General features: G+C 44.1%; 1 protein-coding gene across 1 annotated transcript; it reads left to right on the plus strand.

Moving 5' to 3' along the window:
* Positions 1-597: 597 nt before the first annotated feature.
* si:ch211-67e16.11 lies at positions 598-24,745 on the plus strand. Its single transcript, XM_020523015.2, has 7 exons — positions 598-1,214; positions 7,319-7,591; positions 11,567-11,737; positions 12,877-13,008; positions 15,908-16,080; positions 20,838-21,092; positions 22,595-24,745. Exons 1-7 carry the CDS (start codon positions 806-808, stop codon positions 22,793-22,795), a joined length of 1,614 nt encoding a protein of 537 aa, XP_020378604.2. The 5' UTR covers positions 598-805; the 3' UTR covers positions 22,796-24,745.
* Positions 24,746-25,197: the final 452 nt, after the last annotated feature.

Raw genomic sequence — 25,197 nt, forward strand, 5'->3', positions numbered from 1 at the left:
GTGTGTATGTGTGTGTATGTGTGTGTATGTGTCTGTGAGTGTGTGTGTGTGTGTGTGAGCGTGTGTGTGTGTGTGAGCGTGTGTGTGTGTGTATGTGTGTGTGTGTGAGGGTATGTGTGTGTGTGAGACAGAGACAGTGTGTGTGTGTGTGTGCGCGCGCATGTGTGTGTATGTGTGAGCGTGTGTGTGTATGTGCATGTGTGTGTGTATGTGTGTGTGTATGTGTGTGTGTGCATGTGTGTGTGTGTTTGTGTGTGTGAGTGCATATGTGTGTGTGTGTATGTGTATGAGTGAGTGTGTGTGTGTGCGTGAGGGTATGTGTGTGTGTGTGTGTGTGAGACAGAGACAGTGTGTGTGTGCATGTGTGTACGTTATGTGTGTGTGTGTGTGTGAGCGTGTGTTTGTGTGCGTGTGTGAGGGTATGTGTGTGTGTGAGTGTGAGTATGAGTGTGAGTGAGTGTGAGGGTGTGAGAGTCTCCCCGCTGAGGGATCCTGTGCCTGCCTCCTGTTCGCTGGGGAGATGCTGTGACTCCGAGCTCCGCCCGACCGGGAAGGTGGAGCCAGCATTTCAGAGCTGACTTCAAGCGGCTGTGGTGCCTGAGCACAGTGTGGAGCAGTTAGCTGGACAGTGTGTTCCCCACCCCCCCTGAGTTATTGCTGAGTGTGCATGTGTGAGTGTTTAGCTGACACAGCCAGGACTCAGTGTGCAAGTGCCTGCGCCCTGTGACTGATCACCAGTGTGTGTGGGGGGTTTCCACTCTCTTACCCCTCCCTGGGGACCCTGTGCTGACTGGTGATCCTGGTCATGAGCTGGCACTGGGAATGGATGTTGTCCGTGGCGATTCTCGTTGAGCTGATGGGGGCCGAGGGCTCGCAGTTCAAAGCTGCCCGGCTTCATCGCTGGTCTACAGCCAGCCTGGGCTACCTGAAATCCAGCCTGTGCCAGCGGGTATCCTTCCTGTCTGACTCCGAGTGCAAGCGACTGGCAGAGATCCCGCAGACAGCTGTAGCGGTCTATGCAGCAGAGCCTCGGGCTGGGGAGAAACTGCTGACCATCCTGCCGGACTCTGGTCTCAGTCTGGGATCTCCTCACGACGCCGTCCTCACCCTCGACCCTAGTCCCGAGCTCAGCTTTGGCCACCCGGTTACTGTCTTCTACATTGATTTCAACGTGAATGAGCGGAGATGTGGGATCCGGGAGGGACTGTATTTAGGTAAGCATTAAACAGTCTTCCTCTCGTGTCCCCACTGCATCCTTCAATTTCCTTCACTTCGCTGTACTTACTCATGCTACCTGGACCCAAGGTCTGCAATTCCATCATTAAACCTGTCTCTCCTCCTTCAGGGCATTCATTCAGAAAGAAACCTCTTTATCCAGGCTCTTGGATCCAAATGTCAACTTCTGTGGTTTAGTGTTAGACTTTAGTCTGACAATCGCCCTGTGAAACACCCTGGGACATGTTTTTAGTACGTTGAGGATGCTAGGTGAATGCAAGTTGTTGTTGTTGTGGTGCATCAGTCCTGATGGACCAGCCCTGTTCCTATTGACTAGCTGGAGAGTAGAAGTTAACTAATTGCATGGTTGGAGGTTGATCTGGGATAACCAGAGAGGGATTAGAGTGTCTGGGCCACAGGGAGAGAGATTGCAGAAAGAACTGAAAGGCAAAGGAGGAGAGAGTAGGATGGAAAAGCCAAAATTAAATGCAGAGAAAACAAAAGTTGAAATGGATTCAAAACCAAAACAAAATAGAAAAGTTAAAATAGTCAGAAACCCAGTCTGTGACCTGGAGAATGAGAGCCGTTCATTAATTTTTAATAACATGAACAGGGGTTTGCTGTAACCAGATTTCTTATAAAGAATTAAAGGTCAGAGGAAATAAAATGTAAACACCACAGAGGAGAAAGCAGAGTAGGAGAGAACTAGATGAGAGATTGTGATTGTGTCTGGTTGAAGGGGCTGTGAATGTTTGGGTTTGTGAGGAAATGTGTCTGACTGCACCTAACAATGTGGGACTGTGCCTGACCGATAGTCAGCTTGGGGCTGTGTCTAGATTCAGTGCCTGGTTTTGCAGGAAGTTTGGTTGGGTATTAGGTTTAGATATGCTTTTGATACTGGTATATTTTGGAAGTTCGCAGACTTGTATTTTTTTTGCCTATTTTTAGGTGCATTTGTGGATATTTTGTGCTTTTGCATCATTATTTATGGCTGTTTTATTGTTACATTCTTGTTCTGACAGCATATTGCTGGGTTTTGTTCTATATTGTTAGTTATTGCTGCATTTGGTATATGTTCCTGGGTTAATGTTATCCATTGGCCCTTGTTAAATAGAGTTCATTATAATTTAGATTGCTGATTATATTATTGCTCTTTATTTTTGGTTATGGAGATATGTTGCCAGTGAGACAGTATAATTTTGCTCCTGATATTGATGCTTTGATCAAGTTACGTGGATTCGAACAGATGCTGAGGACTCAGGCATCATTACCGCTCTGTCCCAGGGGCATTGACTCTCACTGAGGCACAGTGTCCCACAGGAGCAAATTACTCTCTAAAGGGATAGCCCTTCTAACAGCAAGGTAATGTAGTGGTTATATTAATGAACGTGTTACCCAAGGGCCTACACCAGACATTCTGGGGACAGGAATTCAGATCCCACTGAGGTAATTGGGAAATTTAAATAAACAAATCTGGAATAAAAAGTTAGCATCAGTAACAATGAACATGTAACTGGACTGAAAAAAATCCCCATCTAGGGAAGGCAAATCGCATCCTTACCTAGTCTAGCTTACACGCGACTCCAGACTTATAGATGACTCTAAACTCTCTGCAAAGGCCAAGCAAGACACTCAGTTCAAGGGCAATTAGGGTTGGGCAACAAATGAATGTCCTGTGAATGATGAGGGAAAACTATGAGCTCAGAACTTGAGTGTTAGCTGTCTAATCAACCACATGGGGCACCACAGTTGACTAGAAGCTGCCCTCACACAACATTAAGCAGCAGCCCCACACAATGTGATTAGGAGGGAATTCCTAGCTGAATTTCTCACTCCATTACTGTGAAATCCTGAGGTCAAATATGAGAATGCAATAAAAGCTAAATATTACAGATGCTGGAGATCTGAAGGTCTAGCAGCATCTGAGGAGACAGAAACAGAGTTGATGTTTCAAGTCTGCTCCTTCATCAGGTGAAGTGCACCTCTAAAACAACCTCTGTGAGCAGGCTTTAATTTACCTGGTGACAGAATGCTGCTGTGAAGCGCCTTCAGACATTTTACTACTTTATTAAACCAGTTATATAATTGTTAGTTGTTGTACAAATAGATCAGTACTGCTTTACTCTTGTGCTCCCTGTCCATATTTATGAAATCTAAAACATAACCAACCTTTAAATAGTCCATCTACCTATAAGTGACCATTTAGTTTGGTTCCAGTGACCATAATTATCACCTGATGAAGGAGCAGGACTCTAAAAGCTTGTGATTTTAAATAAACTTGTTGGACTGTAAGCTGACATCATGTGACTTCTGATTTTGTCCAACCCTGACACCTCCACATCATGGTTCCAAGCCTTGTATGATTCTTCTTCAGAATCCCATCTGAGTGTCCCAAAGAGTCACTGAAGGTAAGCATGCAGGTGCAGCAGGCAGTAAAGAAGGCAAATGGGATGTTGGCCTTCATTGCGAAAGGTTTCAAGTCCTAGAATATTGTGTGCAGTTTTGGTCTCCTTTTCTGAGGAAGGATGCTCTTGCTCTCGAGGGAGTGCAGCGAAGGTTTACCAGGCTGATTCCGGGGATGGTGGGTCTGACATATGAGGAGAGACTGAATTGGTTAGGATTGTTTTCGCTAGAGTTCAGACGATTGGGGGAGGATCTCAAAGACACTTATAAAATTCTCACAGGACTGGACAGGGTAGATGCAGGGAGGATGTTCCCGATGGTGGGTGTATCCAGAACCAGGGGTCACAGTCTGAGGAATCGGGGTAGACCATTTAAGACGGAGATGAGGAGGCATTTTTTCACCCAAAGAGTGGTGGGCCTGTGGAATCCATTACCACAGGAAGTAGTTGATGTCAAAACATTGAATGTATTCAAGAGGCGACTAGAGTTTGCCTAAGGTTATGGGGAGAAAGCAGGATTAGGCTGTTGAGTTGGACAATCAGCCATGATCATGAAGAATGGCAGTGCAGGCTCAAAGGGCCGAATGGCCTCCTCCTGCTCCTATCTTCTATGTTTCTATATTGGACTTGACACATAACTCTGTTTCTCTTTTCACAGATGCTGCCAGACCTGCTGAGTTTCTGTAGCCATTTCAGTCTTTATGTGAGAAGGCAGTAACCATTTTAACAGCACTGTATCATATTGGTGGAACCTCCCAAATAACTGCAGCTCCTGTTGATTGTGAGTCAGTGCAGTACTGAGGGGCATCAGCAGTGTTGAAGGTACTGTCTTTCAGGTGAGATGTTAAACTGTGGCCCTGGCTGCACTTTCAAGTGATAGGATAGTCCAAAATAGAGGGCACAGGTTTAAGGTGAGAGGGGAAAGATTTAAAACGGATCTAAGGGGTAACTTTTTCACGCAGAGGGTGGTGTGTGTATGGAATGAGCTGCCAGAGGAAGTGGTGGAGGCTGGTACAATTACAACATTTAAAAGGCATCTGGATGGGTTTATGAATAGGAAGGGTTTAGAGGGAAACGGGCCAAATGCTGGCAAATGGGTCTCGATTAATTTAGGATATCTGGTCGGTATGAAGGAGTTGGACTGAAGTGTCCGTTTCCGTGCTATATATCTCTGTGACTCTATGACCATGCCAAAGATCCCACTGCCACTATTTCAAATATGAGTCAGGGAGTTCTCTGTGGCACCCTGAGTCAATATTTGGATCTCGGTCGGATAAACTGGTTTCTGTGCTGGGGTCTCACTGTGAACCAGTTGACTTACATGTTTCACATCTTCTACAGTTGCCAGAAATACAAGATGGTTTGCTTTGCAGCCAAACACAGCAGGTAATCAGTTTACAGACAGCAAGGTCACACAGACAGTGGATATTGCTTTAAAGGTTCTGGTCATCTGTTTCACAGTGTGCACACAATATGGTCACTGGAACAAAACTAAAGTGATCACTTAGAGTCATAGAGTCACAGCACAGAAACAGACCCCTTGGTCTAACTCATCCATAGCGATGAGATTTTCTAAATGAATCCCGTCCCATTTGCCAGCATTTGGCCCATATCCCTCTGAACCCTTCCTATTCATAAACCCATCCAGATGCCTTTTTAATGTTGTAGTTGTACCAGACTCTACCACTTCCTCTGGCAGCTCATTCCATACACGCACCACCCTCTGTGTGAAAAAGGTGCCCCTTAGGTCCCTTTTAAATCTTTCCCCTCTCACCTCAAACCGAAACCCCCTAGTTTTGGACTCCCTGGCCCTGAGGAAAAGACCTTGTCTATTCACCCTATCCATGTCCCTCATGATTTTATAAGGTCCTCTATAAGGTCCCCCTTCAGCCTCCAACACTCCAGGGAAAATAGCCCCAGCCTATACAGCCTCTCCTTATAGTTCTAGCCATCCAACCCTGGCAACATCCTTGTAAATCTTTTCTTATTAGTAGATGGACTGTTTAAAGATTGGTTATATTTTAGATTTCATAAATATTGACAGGGAGCAAGAGTAAAGCAGTACTGATTAATCTGTACAACAACACATTTATATAATAGCTTTATTGCAGTAAAATATCTGAAGGTGCTTCACAACAGCATTCTGTCATCTGAGAACATGGCAGCACATGTGAATTAAAGCCTGCTCAGAAATGTCGTCTGGTGTACCTCAAGGATCTGTTTTGGGGCCACTGCTGTTTGTCATTTTTATAAATGACCTGGATGAGGGCGTAGAAGGATGGGGTTAGTAAATTTGCGGATGACACCAAAGTCGGTGGAGTTGTGGCTAGTGCGGAAGGATGTTGCAAGTTACAGAGGGACATAGATAAGCTGCAGAGCTGGGCTGAGAGGTGGCAAATGGAGTTTAATGCGGAAAAGTGTGAGGTGATTCACTTTGGAAGGAGTAACAGGAATACAGAGTACTTGGCTAATGGTAAGATTCTTGGGAGTGTGGATGAGCAGAGAGATCTCGATATCCATGTGCATCGATCCCTGAAAGTTGCCACCCAGGTTGATAGGGTTGTTAAGAAGGCGTACGGTGTGTTAGGTTTTATTGGTAGAGGGATTGAGTTTCGGAGCCATGAGGTCATGTTGCAGCTTACAAAACTCTGGTGCGGCCGCACTTGGAGTATTGCGTACAGTTCTGGTCACCGCATTATAGGAAGGATGTGGAAGCATTGGAAAGGGTGCAGAGGAGATTTACCAGGATGTTGCCTGGTATGGGGGGAAGGTCTTATGAGGAAAGGCTGAGGGACTTGAGGCTGTTTTCGTTAGAGAGAAGAAGGTTAAGAGGTGACTTCATAGAGACATACAAGATGATCAGAGGATTAGATAGGGTGGACAGTGGGAGCCTTTTTCCTCGGATGGTGGTGGCTAGCACGAGGGGACATAGCTTTAAATTGAGGGGTGATAGATATAGGACAGATGTCAGAGGTAGGTTCTTTACTCAGAGAGTAGTAAGGGCGTGGAATGCCCTGCCTGCAAAAGTAGTAGACTCGCCAACTTTAAGGGCATTTAAATGGTCATTGGATAAACATATGGATGATAATGGAATAGTTTAGGTTAGACGGGCTTCAGATTGGTTTCACAGGTCGGCGCAACATCGAGGGCCGAAGGGCCTGTACTGCGCTGTAATGTTCTATGTTCTATGTTCTAAAGGAGCATTGTAAAAGAAGAAAGCGAGTAGAGAATGGAAGCGTTTAGGGAGGGAATTACAGAGTTTAGAACCCAGCTGGCTAAAGCACACCAATGGTGGTAGGATTAGAATGGGGGATGTATATGAACTGGAGAGTTAGAAAGATCTCAGAGGGTTTTAGGCTGGAGATGACAGAATAGGGAGGAACAAGGCCCTGGAGGGGTTTGGAAGCAAGGATGAGATTTTTAAAACTGAGGTGTTGCTAGACCAGAAATCAATGTAGATCAGAGACCACGAGCAGCAATGGAATAAATCATTAAAGACCAGAACAAAGGCAAGAAATGTAGAAAGTTAATGTGCAAATGGAAGAAGAAAATTGAATCCAGAAGGCATTTTAAAAGGAAAGTGAATAAATGAATAAATATTTATAACAGGATAGAGTAAAGGACAGACAATGGGGTGAATGGTCTCCTGTGCTGTGCTTAAGGTGAGACATGATTAAAAGTCCTTCGATCTGCTCCCCCAGGTAACTACGAATGCATGACCCTGGCCCTGAAAAGCCGCTGTGAGAACCTGCTGAAGAGGAGGACCAGTCATAATGAACAACACAACGATAAAGATCGAGTCAGGAAGAGGCTAAAAGCCCAGGCGGCCAGGGGCAGCCTGAAAAGGGAGGTGCGCAACACTGGCAACCGCTCGCGGAGAGAGGAACGGCTTGTGGGACTGTGTGAGATACACTTTATACCTCTGGTGGTGGGACAGAGGGATGTGCACAAAGAACAAAGACTCCGCTGTGTAGGTTGGTGTCATCCTTAACTTTTACCTCCACCATTTATAGCGCACACTATCATGGGCAGCACGGACTTAGGCACAGAGCAAAACTTCCTCCGCCATGTTCCCATCAAACACTCCCAGGACAGGGACAGCACGGGGTTAGATACAGAGTAAAGCTTCTCTACACTGTCCCCATCAAACACCCCCAGGGCAGGGACAGCACGGGGTTAGATACAGAGTAAAGCTTCCTCTACATTGTCCCCATCAAAGTCTCCCAGGACAGGGACAGCACAGGGTTAAATACAGACTAACGCCTCCTCTACACAGTCCTGATCAAACATTCACAGGACAGGGACAGCATAATATTACATAGAGAGGGAAATGTTCCTCCTATTTTGAGATGTGCTGTCATCATATATAACGTACTGCCTCATGACATCCTTTGCATTATCCCATCAATAAAAAAGTTTCAAGGCAGTCTCATTGAAACATACAAAATTCACCAAAGATCCTCAGACAGCACCTGCCAAACCCACGACCGCTTCCATCTGGAAGGACAAGGGCAGCAGATACATGGGAACACACCCCCTGCAAATTCCCCTCCAAGCCACTCACCATCCTGATTATGGAAATATATTGCCTTGAGTATTAATGTGCATTATACTTCATATATATGCATTACATTCCATTTATATTCCTTGTGTTGCTGGGTCAAAATCCTGGAATTCTCTACCTAACAGTCCCTACACCCCAAGGACTGCATTGGTTCAAGAAGGCAGCTCACCACCAACTTCAAAAAGGAATGGGCAATGAACGCTGGCCCAAACAGTGAAGCCCACATCCCCGAATGAATTAAAAAAATAACTTTTCGAGGGTTTGTCTGGTAGGTTAGGACTGAATTGAGGATGATCTTCTTCACCCAAAGGGTTGTGAATCTGTGGAGCCTGCCCAGTGAAGCAGTTGAGGCTTCCTCATTGAATGTTTTGAAAGCTAATGTTTTGAATGTTTTGAACAGTAAAGGAATTAAGGGTTATGGTGAGCGGGTGGGTAGGTGGAACTGAAACCATGAAAAGATCAGCCATGATCTTACTGAATGGTGCAGCAGGCTCGAGGGGCCAGACAGCCTACTCCTACTCCTGTTTCTTATGTTCTTATAAGTGCTGAATAGACTGTATCCTCCTTGGATAAAGAGTTTAGAATTTTACAGAATACAAGTGTAAGTTGATTGGCATAAGAGCAAAAGGTGGCATGAAAAGAATATTTTTACAGTGAGTGTTTAGACCATAAGATACATAAGCAGAATTAGGCCATTTGGCTCATTGAGTTTGCTCTACCATTCGATCATTACTAACATATTTCTCCTGTCTTCTCCCTGTAACCTTTGATCCCCTTACGAGTCAAGAACCTATCTATCTCTGTCTTAAAGACACTCAATGACTTGGCCTCCACAGCCCTCTGCGGCAATGAGTTCCACAGATTTACCCCCCTCTGGCTGAAGAAATTCCTCCTCATCTCAGTTATAAAGGGTCATCCCTTCACGATGAGGCAGTGCTTCCAGGTCCTAGTTTCTGTTGTTAGTGGAAACATCTTCTCCATGTCCAGGCCTCTCAGTAATCTGTATGTTTCAATCATATAAATGATCCGGAGCAAAATGTAGGTGATCTGATAAGCAAGTTTGCTGATGACACAAAGATTGGTGGAATTGCTGATAGTCCCAACGATTGTGAAAGGATACAACAGGATATAGATAGATTGGCGACTTGGGCACAGAAATGGCAGATGGAGTTTAATCCAGATAAATGCGAGGTGATGTATTTTGGAGGATCAAATTTAGGTGTGAATTATACTGTTAATGGCAGAACCCTTAGGAACATTAACATAAGCATGGATCTGGGCGTGTGGGTCCACAGTTCCCTAAAAGTGGCAACACAGATAGCCAATGTGATTAAGAAGGCATACTTGCCTTCATTGGCGGGGATATGGACTACAAGAGTTGGCAAGCCATGTTGCAGCGATATAAAACCCTTGTAGGGCCACATTTGGAATATTGTGTGCAGTTTTGGTCACCATACTACCAGAAGGATGTGGAAGCTTTGGAGAGAGTACAGAGAAGGTTCACCAGGATGTTGCCTGGTCTCAAGGGCATTGGCTATGTGGAAAGGTTAAAAAGACTAGGATTGTTTTCACTGGAAAGACAGCAGCTGAGAGGAGACCTGATAGAGGCCTACAGAATTATGAGAGGCATAGATAGGGTGGATAGTCAGAGGCTTTTTCCCAGGGTTGAAGTTTCAATTACAAGGGGCCACAGGTTCACGGTGAGAGGGCAAAAGTTTAAGGGAGATGTGCAAGGAATGTTTTTCACACAGAGAGTGATAGGAGCCTGGAATGCACTGCCAGAGGAGGTGGTGGAAGCAGGCACATTGACGACGTTTAAGAGGCATCTGGATGGTTACATGAATATGGATGGAATAGAGAGATATGGACTGAATAAGGGAAGAAGGTTTGCTTTTTAGTTTAGTCAGGGCATGATGATCGGCACAGGCTTGGAGGGCTGAAGGGCCTGTTCCTGTGCCGTACTTTCATTCTTTTGTTCTATACTCCCTCATCCTTCTAAACTCCATTGAGTACAGATCCAGATTCCTCAACCGCTCTTAATATGACAAGTTCTTCAGCCCTGGGATCGTTCTTGTAAACCTCCTCTGGACATGTCCAACACCAGAACACCCTTCCTTAGATATGGGACTCAAAACCGCTCACAATATTCCAAATACAGACTAACCACAGCCTTGTATTCCAGCCCTTTCAAAATGAATGGTAACATTGCATTTGCCTTCCTAACTGCCAGTTGAACCTGCAAGGTTAACCTAAGGATAACCTTAGGAGCAACCTAAACTGGGACTCCCAAGTCCCTCCAGATTTCTGAAGCCTTTCCCCATTTAGAAAATAGTCTACACCTCTATTCTTCCAGCTAAAGTGCATAACCTCACACTTTCCCACATTGTATTCCACCTGCTACTTTTTTGCCCACTCTCCAAGCCTGCCCAGAGCCATCTGCAACCTCTCTGTTCCTCAACACTACCTGTCCCTCCACCTATCTTTGTGTCATCTGCAAACTTAGCAAAAATACCCTCAGTTCCTTTGTCCATATCGTTAATGCATAATGTGACTCGTTGTGGTTCTAACACTGACCCCTGCAGAACTCCACTAGTCATCAGCTGCCATCCTGAAAAAGTTTCCTTTATCCCCACTTTTTGCCTTCTGCCACTCAGCCAATCTTCTATCCATGGCAGTACCTTACCCCTAACACCATGGGCTCTTATCTTATTTAGTGGGCTCCTGTTTAGCATTGTCGAAGGCCTTCTGGAAATCCAAATAGATCATATCCATTGGTTCTCCTTTGACTGACTTGCTCATTATCTCTTCAAAGAATTCTAACAGATTTGTTAGGCATGACCTCCCCTTGTTGAAGCTGTGCTGACTCAGCCCTATTTTTACCGTGATCTGGAATGAACTCCCTGAGAATATGGGAAGGCCAATTCCATGGAATGTTTGAAAAGGGAATTGGATAAACTTGTGAAGTAAATAAAAATTTAGAGTAACAGAAAAATAACTAGCCAAACAGCTCTTACAAAGGGCTAGGATAAACCCGATGGGCCATGACAGATTGATAGACACTAAGGGAATTGATGGTGATGTTGAGGTTGAGGAGTTGCATAAGTCATTCCTATTTCTTATAGAAGTTGGATGTATGTAAATAGCATTGCATCCAATCCCAATAATTTCCCAATGGGCACGTTCAGGTAAATTGCCTCAGAAATATTTTGGGGGGAGCCAGAATTTGATTCTAGAATGTCAGATTTCATTCTGGGATTAGATCAGTCCCTACTCTGATGTCTGATCAAATGATTTGCTTTGAGGGACCTTTGCATGGTCCTCTATTAGCTTTGAATTTGGTTTGAAGGAATTGTCTCCACGTTAACACTGCCCTGACTCCTTCCAGAACAGAAGGGCTTTGCTGCCTGCCCTCAGCCTCTCAGCATCAGCAGCCCCAATCCTGCCGTCGCCAACTGTGAGCTAAATAAAAACACACGCCGGTGTCATCGACAACAACTCTCTTCACAGAAATCCTGTCGAATGTACCAAACCTGTGACCATGGAGTGCTGCTCTCTGGTGAGATTTGCACACACGCGTGTCTGTGTGTGTGTTTTTGTGAGAGAGACAGTGTGTGTGTGGGAGAGAGACAGTGTGTGTGCGTGTGTGTGTGTTTGTGAGAGAGACAGAGTGTGTGTGTGTGTGTGTGTGTGAGAGTGACAGAGAGAGAGAATAAGTGAGATAACGAGAGAAAGACAGAGTGTGAGAGAATGAGGGACAGGGAAATGGTGTGAAGGAAGAGAAAGGAGAGAGGAGTAAGGAGTAAGAGGAGACAACAGTGAAAGAGGGGCTCAGAAATGGGACAGGGTGTACTCGAATGGAAAGAGAGAGTCAGAGATGGAAGGAATGGTCAGAGAAGAAGTGAAATTAGATAGACAGAGATGTAGGATAGAGAGTGTGAGGGATAGGTAAGGAGGGGCATATAGAGGCACGACAAGGCAGGGAGGATAAAGACAGACAAGGAAGAGTGAAGGCAAAGGGCAATTACGAAAAAGATGAAGCAATGTGATAATGGCCAGAATAGCTTATTGGTGAAAAGGGCAAGAGGACAGATGTTGTGAAATTTGAAAGGGTGCAAAAAAGATTGACAAGAATGTTGCCAGGACTGGAGGGTTTGAGTTATAGGGAGAGGCTGAATAGGCTGGGGGCTATTTTCTCTGAAGTGTTGGAGGCTGAGGGGTGACCTTACAGAGGTTTATAAAATCATGAGGGGCATGGAAAGGGTAAATAGACAAGGTCTTTTTCCCAGATAAGGGAAGTCCAAAACTAAAGGGCATAAGTTTAAGGTGAGATGGGAAAGATTTAAAAGGAAACTAAGTGGCAACTTCTTCACACAGAGAGTGGTGTGTGTATGGAATGAGCTGCTAGGGGAAGTGGTGGAGGCTGGTACAATGACAACTTTTAAAAGGCATCTGGACAGGTACACGCATAGGAAGGGTTTAGAGGGACATGGGCCAAATGCTGGCAAATGGGACTAGATTAATTTAGGATATCCGGTCAGCATGGACAAGTTGGACTGAAGGGTCTATTTCTGTGCTGTACATCAGTATGACTCGATAATAAGCATCAGCTTAACTGTGTGGGATGAGTTTCAGGAATACATTTGGCTATTGCCTATGGATTTACCCCCTTAATCCTGCGATTACATTAATTTTCAGGCGGGTGGAAGGAACACCTCACATACCAAAGGCACGTTTACAATGTGTTACACTTTTATCGAATGTTGAGGAGGAATGGCTTCCGAACAGAGAATATCAAAACCTTCTTTGCAGGAGACGGAGGGATCTCGGGTAAGTACAAGTAAACTATAGGCAGTACTGGCTGAAATAGCCATATCCCTGGTAAACAGTCACATCATTGCCATGACTCACTGGACTAGCATACGAGAAATCAAATCCACTATTTCTGGAATCGCTGCAAATATGAAGATTTAATGAAAGGACTGAAAATCCCAATTTGCCTCTTGCAAACTGCACCCAGGATAACAGTATAACTCACCAGATTCCAGTAATAATACAAAATCAAAGAAAGAACTGCGATGCTGGAATTCTGAAACACGAAAACAAAGTGCTGGAGAAACTCAGTGAGATCTGGACTCAAAATGGTAACCAATACTGTCGGAGCTGCTGAGTTTCTCCAGCACTCTTTGTTTTTTGTTTTTTTTTGATAAAAAAGTATTATTTATTGTAGCACTCTTAACTTTAACAAGAGCAGCAATTATTCTGTTTATTGTAACTTAAACTTTACCCCTTTAAAACTCCCACACTCAAACACAAAGAGAAAAAAAGACAAAACACAAATGTTATGAATGGAGGAGGAAAGTATTGTCAAGACCACACAGTTCTGTATCACCAATCCAAAACACAAAACTTGTGATTGGTTTTACAAACCTTTCAATTCTTCAATGATATCCCAACATTGCCAATGGTGTGGCATAGTGGCTCAATGGTTAGCAGGGCTACCTCACAGCGCCAGGGACCCGGGTTTGATTTCATCCTCGGGTGACTATCTGTGTGGAGTTAATACATTCTCTTTGTATCTGTGTGGGTTTCCTCCGTGCTCCGGTTTCCTCCCACAGTCCAAAGATGTGCAGGCTAGGTGGACTAGCCGTGGGAAATGCAGGGTTACAGGGTCTATGCGGACTGAATGGGCTGAATGGCCTGCTTCCACACTGTAGGGATTCTATGATACCTGCGCACCATGATCAGTCTTTAATTCATTGGCTACTTGGTTGGACCCGGGTTATTTTGAGTGGTCGTTAGGTTTTAGATTATTTCTTCAGTTTTTCAGAATGTGATTTTTCTGCTGTTTTGATGGAAAATTGCACAGCAACTTTACAGTGAAAGGGGAGCTGGTGAGATTGTTGTAGCTAACTTCTGGAGGTCTCTTATTTCACTCTCCTCATAGAACAAAGAACAAATAACAAAGAAAATTACAGCACAGGAACAGGTCCTTCGGCCCTCCAAGCCTGCGCCGATCCAGATCCTCTATCTAAACCTGTTGCCTATTTTCCAAGGATCTGTATCCCTCTGCTCCCTGCCCATTCATATAACTGTCTAGATACATCTTAAATGACGCGATCGTGCCCGCCTCTACCACCTCCGCTGGCAATGCGTTCCAGGCACCCACCACCCTCTGCGTAAAGAACTTTCCATGCATATCTCTCTTAAACTTTTCCCCTCTCACCTTGAAATCGTGACCCCTAGTAATTGAGTCCCCCACTCTGGGAAAAAGCTTCTTGCTATCCACCCTGTCTATACCTCTCATGATTTTGTAGACCTCAATCAGTTCTCCCCTCAACCTCCATCTTTCTAATGTAAATAATCCTAATCTACTCAACCCCTCTTCACAGCTAGCACCCTCCATACCAGGCAACATCCTCTGCACCCTCTCCAAAGCATCCACATCCTTTTGGTAATGTGGCCACCAGAACTGTACGCAGTATTCCAAATGTGGTCGAACCAAAGTCCTATACAACTGTAACATGACCTGCCAACTCTTGTACTCAATACCTCGTCCGATGAATGAAAGCATGCCGTATGCCTTCTTGACCACTCTATCGACCTGCGTTGCCACCTTCAGGGTACAATGGACCTGAACACCCAGATCTCTCTGTGCATCAATTTTCCCCAGGGCTTTTCCATTTACTGTATGGTTCGCTCTTGAATTGGATCTTCCAAAATGCATCAGCTCACATTTGCCTGGATTGAACTCCATCTGCTATTTCTCTGCCCAACTCTCCAATCTATCTATATTCTGCTGCATTCTCCGACAGTCCCCTTCACTATCTGCTACTCTACCAGTCTTAGTGTCATCTGCAGAGTCTATGTTAAACAGCAAACTGAAAAATCAGAGGAGTTACTGTGCTGAGTCCTTCTGATCCCACAACAAATCATGCCAGTGAGCCTGGACTCGATGTCCCAATAAAATAATATTGTTTCATATTTCTCAAAAGTAATGGTGTAGTGGTAATGTCACTGGAGTAGCAATCCAGAGTTCTGAGGACAAGAGAATTCACACCATGGCAGACAGTGAAATCCGAATTCAGTAAGATCTGGAATGAAGAGCTGGCCTAATGGTAATCATGTATACTCTTGTTGATTATCATAACAGCCCATTGGTTCACTAATGTCCTTCAGGGAAGGAAATCTGGCATCCTTACCTGGTCCGGTCTATATGTGTCTCCAGATCCACAGCAATGTGAGTGAACCATTACCCATGACAATAAAGCAGTAACTGCATCCAATAGCACAACATAACCAGATTCTCAGTTAATACAGGTGGATTTGGTTAAATATAAACCATTGAGGTGGATTTAACTTGGCAATGGAATCAGATTCAATAATAACTTGTCAAAGGCAATTGGATAAATACTTGAAGGAGCATGAGGACAAGAAATTGAGGAAGATAAATCAGAAAAAGATTTCAATTTTTATCATACCCTGCATGAGCTCAGGATGTGTTAAATACTTTCTAGCCAATGAGGTTATTCTTGAGTGTAGTTACTGTTGTAATAGAGGAAGCACATCAGTTGGTTTGTTCAGAGAAAATTTCCACAAACAGCGGTGTGATATGATCTGATTTATTGTCGTAGTGATGTTGGTCGAAAGATAAATATTGTTTACTTTCATTGTTTAACATGGATTGACCTGAGACTCTTGGTAATTTCATTGTTTTCATTCTGTGTAGTGGATGAGGAGACTGAGGACATCTATCCAGCCACAGAGAAGGTGATGATCCGTAGCCACATCTCCTATATCTGCCGTGCCATCAACTGTGCTGATTCTCTGGTTCTATATCTCAACAGCCCCACAAGGAATGATGGGACCATGTTGCTCTGGGACGTCAATAAGAATGGCATTGTAGGTATTTAATCAAACATCAACATTCTAGTTGCCTGCAACGTCATTCCATATTCAAGTCCCAAACCAGGGACTGAATTATTGAAACAAAGTGATACTCAACGTGCAAAACTGACGGAGCATTACACTGTCAGTGATGCCTTATTTTTACTTTGGATATACCACACAGGTCATTCTGGTGTTTATCTTAACTTAAACCTTCTCCTGTCTTTCCCCATCCCACTTTCTTAGAATAACAGAATAATCTTAGAATAATCGTCTGTCTACAAAGAACAAAGAAAATTCCAGCACAGGAACAGGTCCTTCGGCCCTTCAAGTCTGCGCCGATCCAGATTCTCTAACTAAACCTGTTGCCTATTTTCCAAGGATCTGTATCCCTCTGCTCCCTGCCCATTCATGTATCTGTCCAGATATATCGTAAATGACGCTATCGTGCCCGCCTCTACCACCTCCGGTAGCAACGCGTTCCAGGCACCCACCACCCTAAAGAACTTTCCACGCATATCTCCCTTAAACTTTTCCCCTCTCACCTTGAAATCATGACCCCGAGTAATTGAGTCCCCCACTCTAGGAAAAAGCTTCTTGCTATCCACCCTGTCTATACCTCTCATGATTTTGTAGACCTCAATCAGGTCCCCCCTCAACCTCCATCTTTCTAATGTAAATAATCCTAATCTACTCAACCTCTCTTCATAGTTAGCACCCTCCATACCAGGCAACATCCTGGTGAGTCTCCTCTGTGCCCACTCCAAAGCACACACATCCTTTTGGTAATGTGGCAACCAGAACTGTACGTAGTATTCCAAATGTGGTCGAACCAAAGTCCTATACAACTGTAACATGACCTGCCGACTCTTGTACTCAATACCCCGTCCGATGAATGAAAGCATGCCGTATGCCTTCTTGACCACTCTATTGACCTGCGTTGCTACCTTCAGGGTACAATGGACCTGAACACCCAGATCTCTCTGTGCATCAATTTTCCCCAGGGCTTTTCCATTTACCACATAGTTCACTCTTGAATTGGATCTTCCAAAATGCATCACCTCACATTTGCCTGGATTGAACTCCATCTGCCATTTCTCCGCCCAACTCTCCAATCTATCTATATTCTGCTGCATTCTCCAACAGTCCCCTTCACTCTCTGCTACTCCACCAATCTTAGTGTCATCTGCAAATTATCTACCTTCCTCTTTAATGCATCTATAAAGTAAACAATTTGCTATGGGCATGAGTTCCATATTCTCACTCACTTTTTTAATAGCTGCACCATAGAAAGCATCCTGTCTGGATGCAACAAAGCGTGGTTTGGCAACTGCTCTTCCCAAGGCTGCAAGAAACTACAGAGAGTTGTGAACACAGCCCAGTCCATCACACAAACCAGCCTTCCATCCACTGACTCCATCTATACTTCCCACTGCCTCAGGAAAGCAACTAACATACTCAAAGACCCCTCCCATCCTGGTTATACTCTCTTCATGCAAATAGACTCAAGAACAGCTTCTTCCACACTGTTTTCAGACTTGAATGGACCTTTCAAATGTTAAATCTGACCTCTCTCTCTCTGCGCCCTCTCTGTGGCTGTAACACTCTGTTCTGCTAATCTGATGCACTTTGAATGGTAATGATCTGCCTGTATGGCATGCAAAACAAAACTTTTCACTGTATCTCAGTGAATGAGACAATAATAAATCAATCAATGTATCTTCTATAGATAAAGAAATGTTCTTTGCATTCCCAGTTTCATTTCTGGTACTCTGAATAACAACTGAATATTCCCACTCTCCACTTTCTATCTTGAAGCCAGCTAGCAGTCTATTCTTTCCTCTATCTTTGCATTCTCTGACCTTATTCAACAGTCTATTATTGTTCTGTTCTGGAGAATGCAGATAAATTACATCTACTGCATCACCAGTGTCTATTCTTGCTGTTACCTCCTCGAAAGATTCAGAAAGGTTGACCAAGCAAGCTTTCCCTTTGGATTGTAGGCTGACTACTCACTGTTATATTTTACATTTGGAGACAATATGTTAACCTGATCTTCCATCAGCCCAGTCCTGTAGACTTAAAAGATCCCAAGTCCACTATTTTAAGCCATGACGTGGAGGTGCCGGTGTTGGACAGGGGTGGACAAAGTCAGAAGTCACACGACACCAGGTTATAGTCCAACAGGTTTATTTAAAATCACAAGCTTTCAGAGCGCTGCCCCTTTGTCAGGTGAAGCCCTAACTCCCAACTTCACATAATGAAGGGCCAGCGCTCCGAAAGCTTATGATTTTAAATAAACCTGTTAGACTATGGCCTGCTGTTGTGTGACTTCTGACTTTGTCCACTATTTTAAGAACATCAGGACAGTTTGTTTTCCAGAATCCTGGCCAATACCCATTCCTTGATCTCAACAGGATATCTGGTCATTATCACATCAGTGTGGGTAGGATTTGCTCTGCACAAATAAGCTATTATGTTTTATACCTTAGAATAGCATGTGCCTCAAAAACTACAATAGTGTGTGGGTTTTACTGCATTTAACGACTTAGGCCTTCCACACTGAGCCTCAGTACAGCTGGAGTTCGGATTTGTTGGTGGAATTTAAGGTGAGTCAGTACAGGTATAGCTCAGCTTGTTTCTTACAGTCCCACTTTTGCCAACTGCAAGACACAATGTGAAGAAAACTATTCCTTCTCCCTATATCATTGCCCAGCCGTAACCCAAGGTAATCACTTCTGGGAATGAAAAGGTTTTGTTTAAAGGGAGTTTGTTCTGCGTGAGGGCCACCAAAGGCACTCAAGTGGATGAAAGGACAATCGTTAAGCGTTTATTTGCCAATCTGAGAGACGAGTGGAGAGAGCTGAACAATGGTCCACCTAATGCATCTTTTCAGGGTCAGGATTAGGTGGATCACAAAAGATAGAAACTACAAGAGTTGAGTTCCAAGAGGCTGGACAAGCCACACTTTCATCTCATCTTAATTCCTGTGTTTTCTTTTTGTCCTGTCAAGTAATCCAGGAAATAGAGGGAAGCTTTTGGCAAATTCATTACAGTCTGGCAATCAGCTCTCATTTTTTTAAATTTCTTAAGATAAATACCATGCCTGGAATGTAATTTATCAGTAATCTCCCTAAGTCATCAACTGTGGGTTGTGCAGGTGCATTTACAGGATATTGACTTTCTGCCAGAGACAGCTTAACTTTACAAAGCATTGAGCAGACTCATTTCTACTTGGGGGTGAATGTTTTACTTAATCACCAACGTACTGCCACTTGCATTATACTGTACTACATGACCTTTACTTAATGGCAATCTTACCAATTATCTTGTTCAGGTGGTCCTGCCTTAGTGACTTCGGAAATGAAAGAAATCCCATTTGGACCTCTCCTTACACCACCTCAGAATGTCTCAAAGCGTTATACAGCCAATGGAGCATGTTTGATGTTTTGCACAACAAGATCCCACAAACAGTGATGTGATTGACCTATGGAGGGCAATAAGAGTCAAACATGAAGCTGTTGGACTGGAGTCACTTGGACTGGGTAAGGACAGCAGATTTCCTTCCTTAAAGGACAATAGTAAACCAGATGTGGCTTCATGGTCAGTTTAAATCTTTCAAAAACATAGGAAATAGGAGCAGGAATAGGCCATTTGGCCCTTTGAGTTTGCTGTTCTATTCAATAAGTTCATGGCACTGATCCAACTCAGAATGCTATTCCTACCTTCTCTCCACATTCTTTGATCTCTTTAGCCTAAGAAGTGTATTTAACTCCTTCTTGAAAACATTCAATGTTTTGGCCTCAACTGCTTTCTGTGGCAGAGAATTCCACAGGCTCCCCATTCTCTGGGTGAAGACATTTCTCATCATCTCAGTCCTAAATGGCCTACCTTGTATCCTGACACTGTGAGCCCTGATTCTGGACTCCCCGGTCATTGGGAACAGTTTCCCTGAGTTTGTCCTGTCCAGTCCTGTTGGAATTTTATAGGTTTCTATGAGATCTCCCCTCGTTCTTCTAAACTCCAGTAAATTTTGGCTGAGGAAAACGTATCTGCCCAGGACACTGGAGAGAATTCACTTGCTGTCCTTCAGATAGAGTCATAGGCAACGTTCTCTCTTGGCTGTGTGCATAGCTGCTCTGATGTTCCATATATGGTGTTCTGTGTACGGTGTTTCGTGCATGGTCATCATCTTCAGCCACCAATCATGGCATTGATCTCTGGTTCCAGAGTCACTGCCTTATACAGCTCTCAGAGGCCTGCACAGCCAGTGAGAAAATTAGAGGGGATGCTGGTCCTAGGATCTTTTACACTGGTGTCATAATTAGGCACCTTTGACCAAGACTGACTGCAATTTGAATTCAGTTAAAATGTACAGAAATAACAAAGTGAGAGATTTAAACTGACTATAAAGCTGTTGGATTGTTACTAAACACCCATCTGGTTCATTAAATTCCTTTAGAGAAGGAAATCTGCCCTCTTTACCTGTACTGGTCAATACATGACTCCAGTCCAGTAACATCATGCATTAACTGCCCTCCATAGCAAGTCACTCAGTCCTGTCAGAAATTCCTGAGTTATAAGCAATATGTGTGTCAGTCACGCACACATCACAAGATTGAGTTTTAATGAAAAGTAAAGCATGCAGTCAAACTTTGAAAGTATTATTTTCTGATCTGTAGGGTTGTGCCAGTTCAATGGCTGAGATGGTGTACAGGTAAATGTGCTGGTTTGAATGGTTGAGTGACACTGTGCATTAATTACATTTTCAGGCTGATCAGAAGGAGAAGTATACGGTGGGAGAGTTGTTGATGGATCTGGAAGGGTGTAATGCACACAGGGTATTAATATTCGTTGATCAAAGCTACCCTGGAACACTGGCAAAGAAACTGCTTTCTTCCAAAAAGCATCCAAATGTTATTCTGATCAGCAACAGCAGAGGATCAGAGTTCACCTGGGCCTCCTGCTTCACAGAATTTTGGGGAGAACTTCATCCCAATCAATGTCTCATCGATTACCTCTTCAAGGTCAGTTGAAGTTATTTGAGGACATACATAGTGTCTAAAAGAAATATAAACCCTTGACCTCTCTGACCTCATTCTGTCTGTCTAATTGCTACTGCCCAAAGACTGACCTCACCAATAGGGTAGGTGGTAAAATCCATCACAGGCTCAGGGCTAAATTTACAAATATGTGTCATTGACAGTTTCACAGTAAGTTGACACAGAACTGGAGTCTTTTTTCACAAACTAGTAGTAAGTATTAAATGCTTCTTCACCACCCCCAACCCCCTCCCCCCCATGGATATTTCTTCCATTTGTGCTGCTATGTTATAGCTTGATGGGAGGATAACTATCTCCACTGCACAATATCCTTACAATGAAGGGAAGTGGGTACATTGCTTATTGCACTCTATTGGAGACACAGCTCCCCTCTTCACAATGGGGAACAGCCTGTTCATTCTCTCTGCCCACACTGGGGAGCAGACCTCTCTTTGTTCCTCAGCATAGCACACTGCCTCCCCAGACTTCGCTCACTCTACTGGGGAATACTTCATCTTTCTCTCTCACCGTATCAAGGGCACAAGCACCTCTTGTCTTCTTAACCTCTTCCTATTCTTCAGATTTCATAGGGCACAAGATTGTGCTTTCACTAGACAAGGTATAATGTGCTCAATTGACAAGACTGGTGGGTGGGAACACACTCTGATGTCAAGGGCCGTTATGGACCTTCTGATATATTTGTTGTCTAGTGAACAGTCAAAACAAACTGTGGGAAAAGTCAGCAAAGGAATTGGACCAAAACCTCAGTCATGTTTGTGAGAATAAAATAGTGAAAGGCTGGCGCAATAGTTTGTGACTGGGATTAGTGTATCATAGAATCCCTACAATGTGGAAGCCAGCCATTCAGTCACGCTGACCCTCTGAAGAGCAACCCATTTCAGGCCCACCTGCCACCCTATAACCCTGCATTTCCCATGGCCAATCCACCTAACCTGCACATCTTTGGTCTGTTGGAGGAAACCACAGCACCCAGCTGAAACCCACGCAGACACAGGGAGAACATGCAAACTCCACACGGTTGCGCAAGGGTGGAATCAAACCTGGATCTCTGGGACTGTGAGGCAGCAGTGTTAACCATTGAACCACCATGTCACCCTATCTAATTGGGAGGAGCCATCGTAGTACAAGTGATAGGTTTTGTTTCGCAGGGAATTGGACATCAGTACTCCTATCACAGTAAACCTGCTGTTGAGTTATCATAGACTCATACAGTACAGAAGGGGCCCTTTGGCCCATCAAGTCTGCACTGACAGAAAACAACTCTAAATCTATACTAGGCCCACTTTCCGGCCTTAAATGTAATTACATTTCACGTGATCATCCAAGTACTTTTTAAAGGTTGTGAAGTTTCTTGCCTCAACTTCCCTCCCAGGTAGTGCATTTCAGATCCCCACCACCCTCTGTATGAAGAGGTTTTATCTTCAGCTTGGAAAAGTCTTAACACTTTGTGACTTTGTTTTTCCCAGAATGTTGCATGGGCTGCCTCTTTGACTCCTGGGGTAGTTGAGTCTACGCCTGGGCTCCTGAACAGCACCATCTACGGAGGACCTTGCTATGACAACCCACCTCTGACTCCAGAAGAGGTGAAGCGGGAGTACATGGGATGTCAAAATCTCCCCACGGCAGTGTGGTACCAGACAATCCAGCGCAAGGATCTCCTGCACTAACTGCTCCAGCTCACTTCAAAGTAGACTGTTCTCTTACAGGAAATGGAAGCACATCAAAGCGCAGACGTAAACACTATTATCTAATGATATGAGATTTTAAAGCCATCCTTGCTTTAACTACCTCTGCTGGGAGGTAACTGTTCTAAAAGATCAGATTTACTTTAAACAGATTGACCAGCAATTAGGTCTAGCTGTACAGAATGGTGGCTATTCTGGCCTCTTGTTCATTCCTGATATTCATCATTCCATTATTGGTAGCCATATCTTCCTATCTCTGGAATTCCCTCCATCCTGCGATATCTCCACCTCTCCTCTCTCTTTAAACCACTCCTTAAACCTAGATCTTGAGCCGAGCTTTTGGTCTCCTGACCCAGTGTCATCTCCTTTGGCTTTGTGCCAATTTATCAAATTATGCCCTTGGTGAGTGCTTTGGTACTGCCTCATACTGCTTGGCTAATCCATGCCCCCCCAAAGACTGACTTCTGTACGAGGGCAGCTTTATATAAATACAAATAGCAAAGTTATTTTTAGGTTTAAAGAGGAAAAATCCCATCGCTTTCCCCTGATGATTCTGTGCTAGTGCAGCGCTCAGTCTTAGAACATGATGTCAGGTTGAACTCTAGCACTGTACTGAATTAGCTGATTACAGGGGAAGGATCGCTACTCCTGACCTCAATGAGGGAGGACACTAATCATTGTGGATCCTGACTACTTCCCTGCATTCCACACTGTATACTGCAATGGGCGAAGGCAGAATCGATCTCAACTGTGATGGCTTCTGTCACCACTCTCTGTTGAGGCTTATACTCAGATTCAAACGGGTACCTTAACAAAAACTCTGAGATCAGGGGAGAAATCTGATCAACCCTTAAACAAGAATCCTTTTGTCGATACGCATCTTTCAATATTCAGGATGTCCCACAGTGTTTCAGCTCTGAGTAATTCCAAAATTAACTTGGCCCAGAAGACATTGCAACACAGCCTTCTGTGTCATATTCCTCTCACACTCCCACTTGTCTCCCGGTGATAAATGTATTGTTCTACTGAGAGCTGTCTGTGCAGTTCTGGTGGGGAGGGTGACCAGTCACTGTCTTTTCTGTTCAGGATTTTAAGGATACAGATCAAGTGGGATCATCCTAATTGATCTGGTGATAGGTTAAGAATGCTGACTGTGATTCCTACTGCTGATGCTTGGCTCATATTTACACCTCAACCAACTCCCAAAACATTTATCTCATTGCTGTTTGTAGGTATTTGGCTGCTGTGTTTTCTATAAAGAGAATATACTTCAAAAGGTCTTCATTCTCTGAAAAAATCTTCTAAGATAGTTGGAGGTTGAGAAGGGTCTATCTTGGTAGATACTGATTGAAAACTCCTCAATGCCTATTGGCTGTGGGCACCTCTCCTGTTCATGAGCCTTGCATGCATTGACCCACTGCATGTAGTAAAATTCCCCCTCTGCCATTATTGAGCTGTGCTAAGAGGGTGCAGGAGTCACAGATTTAGATTATAGTGTTGTCTGGTCGCCTGGGTTGAATTTACCTCGCAGTCTTGAGATCATCCAGTCAGGTTACACCTGGAACACTGTGTGCAGCCCTGATTAATATCACAAAACCCAGGGCTTCGAGACAATGCATGGGATTGTAACAAAACTGACCCCCAGTGACACAGAAGCATTTTGGTAACACACCCCCCAGTCTCAGAAAATGCCAGAGTGGAGACTTTATGAAGCATGACAGGATAAAGCAAGTAGGACAGAATTAATTCCCTGATCCACCTTGGTGGGAGGACATATTTTAGAGCAAAGAGGACATATCACCTCGTCATGTTGAGAGTGATCAAAAGCAAGATATACTCATCATAGGGTGGCATGGTGGCTCAGTGGCTCAGTGGTTAGCACTGCTGCCTCACAGCACCAGGGACCTGGGTTCGATTCCACCCTCGGGTGACTGTGTGGAGTTTATACATTCTCCCTGTGTCTGTGTGGGTTTTCTCTGGGTGCTCCAGTTTCCTCCCACAGTCCAAATATGTGCAGTTGGATTGGCCATGCTAAATTGCACATAGTGTTCAGGGATGTGTAGATTAGGTGGGTTATAGGGTGATGGGTCTGGGTGGGATGCTCTGAGGGTCAGTGTGGACTTGTTGGGCTGAAGGGCCTGTTTCCACACTGTAGGGATTCTATGATTTCAGAGTTGGACACTATACCAGGGAGTGATTAAAAGTGGTATTCAGCTAGGATATGACAAAATGCCCCTCTTCATCCAGCACATGATGAAATTGCAATAATTGAATCCATTTCAGATTTAGTAAGAAACTTTTATTCCTGATATATTTTTATCACCCATCTCAAGAATATTATGATTGGAAAGAACAAAAACTGTGCATACAAAGCTGTAAATGAA

This window comes from Rhincodon typus, chromosome 7 (genome assembly GCF_021869965.1).
Source record: "Rhincodon typus isolate 14 chromosome 7, sRhiTyp1.1, whole genome shotgun sequence".
NCBI classification, from domain to species: domain Eukaryota; kingdom Metazoa; phylum Chordata; class Chondrichthyes; order Orectolobiformes; family Rhincodontidae; genus Rhincodon; species Rhincodon typus.